This window comes from Bos grunniens, chromosome 13 (assembly GCF_055505025.1).
Source record: "Bos grunniens cultivar Pamir isolate PY7600 chromosome 13, Bosgru_T2T1.0, whole genome shotgun sequence".
Classification (NCBI taxonomy): domain Eukaryota; kingdom Metazoa; phylum Chordata; class Mammalia; order Artiodactyla; family Bovidae; genus Bos; species Bos grunniens.
This window is the reverse complement of record NC_141177.1, coordinates 35,331,226-35,337,631: the sequence shown is the minus strand read 5'-3', so window position 1 is coordinate 35,337,631 and position 6,406 is coordinate 35,331,226. Positions and strand designations below refer to the sequence as shown.

Genomic DNA, 6,406 nt, shown 5'->3' with positions numbered 1-6,406 from the left:
TATGTTTAAGAGAATGGAAGGTACAAGGAGAGGAAGACGTGTGGCTAGTGCTGGCTGCTTCCCCTTCAGAGTGGAGGCCCATTGTTGCTCATTGTCCTAGGTTCTAACCCAAGTGTAATATAGCCTCATACCTTGAGGTTATCTAAATGTAGCCTGTTAAGCTGTGTTAAAAATTATAAGGAGTTACAAGCAGAATCCATGACTCTCAGTTGTGGCATCGTTGGATCAGTGTGTCCTTTGTTGTCTGCTGGTCCTGGCTTCCTTGTTCCCAGATTAGCTGCTGAGTCACCCCTGGCTTGAAAAGTACAGAAGCCTGCAGCCACGGACACTGCTATGGACTCCAGTGGAAGTGGGTGAGAGAAGGGCTGTGTGAAGCTAGTCATTCTCCCCTTCTGGAACCTCCTTTAATGTCTCCTAATGGCCTGGGTGGCAGTGAGAAGTGGAAGTCAGATTGCTGGACTACCCAAGAGGCACATTGAACATGTCTCAGTACTAGCAAAGTATGAGCACATGAGTATGTTTTTAAAAGGGAGAACTTGAAATAAAGTAGGGGGGAAATTAGAATTTTGTTTTTTTGTTATGCTCACTTGTGCTCTAGCGTTGGTACTATTTGGAGTGACTTATAGTTGGATCCGTAGTCTCTTTAGTAGTCAAGTCTTAATCTGATTCTTCTTAATATACTCCCAACCCCGAACCTGTAGGTTTTTGGATACTGAATTGCTATAAAATAAATTCTGCTGGCTTATAAAACACTGGAATTGTATTAGGTATATTTGAGTCATGCATATAGACTCCAAGCATGACATTCATTTTGGTGCCTCTACATAACAGATTTAATCTTGATATTAAACTTAAAAAGGCACTGAGATAATTTAATTACATGCCTGAGGGCTTTTATATTAGTCACATTTTGGGCTTTTGCCTTGCAGTTTTAAATTTGGAGCTGGTAGATCTTTTAAATCAGTCCATTTTTCTTGGCTACATATGTGATAAAACTAGGGACCCACCTTAGAATTTTGGGAAGCTTTTTCAGAACTTCAAACATCTAGAAATATGTAGTACAATTCCATTATCCCGATAAACTTGGATATGCTTAATTTCTGCAGCATGGTTTCTGTGCTGCAGCATGTTGTAGAAACAAAAGGTACCATGAGAATCAAATTTAATTTTTTTTTTCTTAGAAGTAAATGCTGTTTTGGGTTGAACTGTGCCTCAGAAAGATATTTTTCAGGTTCTAACCCCGAGTACCTGTGAAAGTAACTTTATTGGGGTATAGGGTCTTTGCATATGTAATCAAAATTAGGATGGTCGTGCTGGATTTGGGTGGGCCTTAAGCCAATGCCTAGTGTTCTTACAAGAAGAGGGAAATTTGACTTCTGGGTACATATCCAAAGGAAATAAGATCATTATCTCAAGATACCTTCACTCCCCATGTTCATTGTAGTGTTATTTACAGTAATCAAGACATGGAAATAACCTAAATGTCAATGGATGAGTGGATAAAGAAAATATATATATATATAATGGAATATTATTCAACCATAAAAAGAGGGAAGTCCTGCAATTTGGAACAAAATGGATGGATCCTGAGGGCATTATACTAACTGAAATAAGACAAAGACAAATTCATCATGATCTCATGCAAAATCTAACAAAACCAATTCAAGAATTAGATTGTTGGTTCCTAGTGGTGGGAGGTGGGATGGGGAATGGGTGAAGGTGGTCAAATGGAATAAGAAAGTTCATGATGACTACAGTTAATCATACTGTATATTGGAAAGTAGCTAAGATCTTAAAAGTTCTTATTGCACATGTACACAAAGATAACTATGAAGTGGCAGATGTATTCACTAACCTCATTATAATTATCTCTCAATAATACATAGGAGTCTCAAATCATTGCATGGTACACCTTAATGTTATACATCAGTTATATCTCAAGACTGGAGAAAAGATAATGGAAAAAAAGGAGGGGGGCAGGATTTAGACACTGTCAGAAGACAAGGACGCATGGATAAGGAACCTGCAAGCTCAGGAACCCAAGTATTGCTGGCTACTTGACCCCCCTCCCCGCACCCACCAGGGTGGAGGGGAGGAATGGAACAGTTTTCCCTTAGTCTCCAGAAGAAACCAACCTTGTTGATACCTTGACTATGGACTTCTGGCCTAACCTGTAAGAGAATAAACTTAAGTTGTTTGAAGCAACCAAGTTTGTGGTAGTCTGTTACGGCTGCCACAGGAAACTTACATAAATGATAAGGTAGAAAACTAAAATCTAGAACTATGACCCCATTTTAATTTAATAAAATCACTTTCCTTCCTAAGTTTGTATAGAAGTAAAATAAGAGAAAGTTTGATGCAATTTGAGCAGAGAAGTGCTTTGGCGTTTAGCTAGAGCCTTGAGGGTTTCCTTTTGTTCATTTTTTCTCTCAGAAAAGTTCTTGAACATGCTTCCTTCAAAAAGTTCATGGTTTCTCTATCCACCTGGTCTTAAGTGAAATGCACTAACCAAGTTTGAAAAGACAGCCTTCCCCCTGCCTGTGTTTCACGGATGTTCTGTGAAGACTGCAGTTTAAAGCCAGAAGTACACCTGCTGCCATACCCTGAAATGAACAGAAGGCTTCAGGGACCATAACTGGTTCTCAGGTTAAGAATCCACTGGCAGGGGTCCAGGGGGAGGGGGGCGGTCAGGGTGTGTGGAACAGGGAGTTGGGGAGAGAATCCGCTGGAGTCGATCTCTTAGCTGGAGAACCTTAGCCAGAGCTTGACCTTGAGGGAACTTTACTGAAATGACTTGAAGATGTCGCTTCCAACAGGACAATAGCGGCTGACACAATTCTATTCTATCGGGTGCTGAGGGACACCGGCTGCGGAAAAACCAACACAGGGTGCCCGGCAAGGTGACCCGTAACTTTTCTGGGAACAGAGAAGCAGCAAGAAGGGAAGGCAAGAGGTTCCCGGGGCTGAGGATCCCAGCTCGGCCAGTGCCACATGTGCCCAAGGAGCGCAAGCCTCGAGGAAGCAATAGGCAGACGGGTCTTTCCAGACCCCAGGACCGCCTCCTCCACACTGGCGGTGGACGCTCAGTGAACCGCTTCCTGTGAGAGCGGGGCTTCGGGCACAGGGCCGAAGGCGGGGTTGCGGTAGGCCAGCAGCTGCGTGTGGCAGGGCGGGGTGCGTGGCGTCCGGCCCCGGCGGCAGAGACCGGTGGCCAGCAGCGCTGTACTGACTAGCAGCAGGCCGCCAGCGGAGCCCAGCCCCGCTGTGATGAGCACCGGGCTGCGCCCGGTGGTGAAGGCGGCGCACGCCCCGCGCTGGCTCAGCCCCGCGCCATTGGCCGCCAGGACGCACACCCGGTAGGCGGTGGCCGGTAACAGCCCATGCAGGGCGTGCTGGCGCGCGGTGGCACATACGTCCCCCACCACCGACTGGTTCCCTGGCCAGCCCTCTGGTGCGTAGCGGATTTGGTAGGCGCGCACCACTGAGTTGGGGGCGCACCAGCGCACGAGTGCCGTCGTGTCGGTGGTCTCCGCCACCGCCTGCAGCTTGGGAGGGTCTGGCAGGGTGTCTTCTCCGCTGAGGCCGGGGCACCGGCACCGCCAGCGCCGCTGAAGCTCTGCGCACGGTGTCTGGAGGTGCCTGCAGGGGTGGTAATCGCAGGGTACATCCCAGGCTGGCGCCCCTACCTCCTCTTTTCCGCTCTCCTCCTCCTCCTCCTCCCTGTAGTCGTCCTGCAGCAGGACAGGAATCCCGCGCTCGGAAGGAGGCGGGTGGGGAGCCTGCAGAGTGGCTCGTGTCTCCCAGGCGGGCTGGGTCAGGCTCACTGAGTCCTGGGAGGCAGGGGAGAGACCAGGGTGTCTGCTGGCCCATGGGATGGAGGCCGCTGAGATACTAGACTCCAGGATAAGCCCGGTAGCATATTCTTGGTGCTCTGTCCAGGCTGTGCTCACAGACTTAGGTGGGTCGCCAGAGTTGCTTGAACCTGTTGGAGAGACAGTAGTGGAGGGAGTGGCCCCATCCTTGGCAAGGCTGTGCCGCAGCCCGGCTGCTCGTGTAGGGGAATCCACAGGGAGGGAGGGAAATTTGGTGACGCTCTGTTGGCCTCCCGCAGGTGTGGTGGAGGGTGTTGTGCTCCGCAAGGTGGAGGAACCCTGAGCAGATGGTGTGTGGGTGGAGATGACTGAGGAGGGTGGGTTGGAATCAAGGAGGGTGGTGTTTTGATCCGAATGGCACACACTTGGTAGCTGGGACAGCAAAAGAGGGGCTGAGAAGGTGCCACTGGATCCTGCAGCTGGTTTGCACACAATGTCTGCCGCCCTAGAGGAGAGGTCAGTCAGTTAGAGGGGCTGCTTCTGTGCTGGGCTTTGAGTCCTTAGAGCAGATAATCCCTCTCCCAAGCCTTGTGTAACACATCTGCCACATGGTACACAGTCAACATGGGTCACCTCAGTGACCTTCAAGGAGGCTCCCCTTGTAAGTCCCATTGGACAGAGAAGGAAAAGGGAATTCAGAAAGAGGAACTAACTGCCCAAGATAGCATGGCTAGCAAATGCAGAGCCTAAACCCAGGATGAGCATAGTGAAGGGCAGTCCAGATGCTCTAAGTGAGGTCTGTCATTCTATTCTCACCTCTCTGCTTCCTGGTGGTGAGTACTAGTAACAACACTCATACTAGCTAACATTTTTTGAGTACTTTGCTACATGCTAGGGACTATTGCTAACACTTTTATGTAGAAACTAATTTAATCTCCACTACCTCATGAGATACCCATTTTACAGATGAGGAGGTAGAGGCACAAAGAGATTAAGTAACAGCCAAAATCAATAGTAGTAAGTGGTGTGAAGAGCTTGAACTCTCAACATTTTCACTCACTGCAAAGAGCCTGGTGCTATAGGCAAGATGAAGGGGTGAGGGGTGGCAGACTGAGCCCCACTTGATATTCAGGCTTCTGTCCCATGAGAGCTCTATAAGCCCACTGCCACTGGACTGAAAGCCACATAAAGCCAGGCTCTGTTCTGGGCACTCAGTGGAACACATTTTTGTGTCTTTTTTTTTTTTTTGGCCACACATGGGATCTTAGTTCCCCAACAAGGGATGGAACCGGGGTCCCCTGCATTGGAAGCAGCAGAGTCTTAATGACCAGACAGCCAGGGAAGTGCCAAGAGCAGAATTTTGGAAGACAGTAGATCCTACCTCCTCCACCCAGTGGCTGCATGAATCTAAGCAAGTACCTTCCTCTTTTTGCCCCAGTTTGCTTATTTGTAAAATGAGCAATGATAACTCCACTTTAGGAGAAAGAGTTAGCTGTTTACTTAGCCCATTTTCTTTTCCTAGTGGGCACACAGCTACACTACATTTCCCAGCCTCCAATGCAGTAGGCATGACCTGCTAAGTTAATCTGACCAATGGGATGTGGGTGAAAGTGATGGCCTGACCCTTTAAAGCCTCCTGAGTGGGCTCCTCCAGCTCTTTGCTCCTCAGGCTTGCTGGGATAGAAGCAGAGCCTTCATCTCCTGGGTCCCTGACTGTGACTGCATGGGGAACAGTTCCACCCAGCACTGCCAACCTGCCCAGCATTGTTACCTGAGCAGGATACAAACTGAGAACTTCAGCCCCAGAGATTTGATCCTCACCCCTCAGTCATCTGCTTTTTAAACGTGCTACCTGCTTAGGACAATCCTCTTTGCATCCATGAGGAGCCAGGACAACTCACAACTGCAAGTGAGAGGGTTGCCGAAGAGGTTGATGGACAGGACCTGGGAGGAATGCAAGTTCCAAGGATGGAAGGAACTCAAGTTGCAGCTGAAACACACAAAAATTAATTAACTCAGGCTTGTACAATTAGGTCAACACTAAACCCAGAGAGCCACAGTAGTGTCATGGGAAAACCATTCTGTTAGGGGCTAGTTTGCTTTGAGAAAACTATTAATGACCTTGGATTTTTTTTTTAATCTGTGGAGATACCAACCTAACCTAGTCAGTATCACCTCTTATAACAAATGGAGACATTCTCCCTGCTGGATATATAAAAAATCACCTGCTGGTGATTATAAAAGTACTTGGAAATGTAGATCTCTACATAAAAGTATGATATTGTTATTATAGACCAGTGAAGAAAGGGCAGAAATTTTTTAAAATTTATTTTTTAATTGAAGGATAATTGCTTTACAGTATTTTGTTGTTTTCTGTCAAGTATCAACATGAGTCAGCCATAGGTGTACACATGTTCTTAATGAGAACACTCTGTATACTACTGCAGGTGGACTGTAGCTGATGGCATTCCACACCAGTCAGTCCTTTGGAAGATGCCTCACTGAAGTGTGTCAGTTAGCTCTTACTAGCTTAACTTATGGAGAAGGCAATGGCACCCCACTCCAGTACTCTTGCCTGGAAAATCCCATGGATG

General features: G+C 47.5%; 1 protein-coding gene across 4 annotated transcripts in view; it reads right to left on the bottom strand.

Moving 5' to 3' along the window:
• Positions 1-1,752: 1,752 nt before the first annotated feature.
• The window catches only part of LRRN4 (leucine rich repeat neuronal 4), a 17,753-nt gene continuing 13,099 nt past the window's right edge, over positions 1,753-6,406 (bottom strand). For 2 of the 4 annotated variants that reach the window (XM_086333416.1, XM_086333415.1), the window contains 2 exons: positions 5,665-5,802; positions 1,753-4,317 (listed from right to left, as the gene is read on the bottom strand). In XM_086333416.1, the coding sequence (XP_086189542.1) occupies positions 3,084-4,317; positions 5,665-5,802 (1,372 nt within the window). In that variant the 3' untranslated portion in view covers positions 1,753-3,083. The remainder of the gene's footprint in view (positions 4,318-5,664; positions 5,803-6,406) is intronic. The other 2 variants (XM_086333418.1, XM_086333417.1) reach the window with 1 other exon arrangement.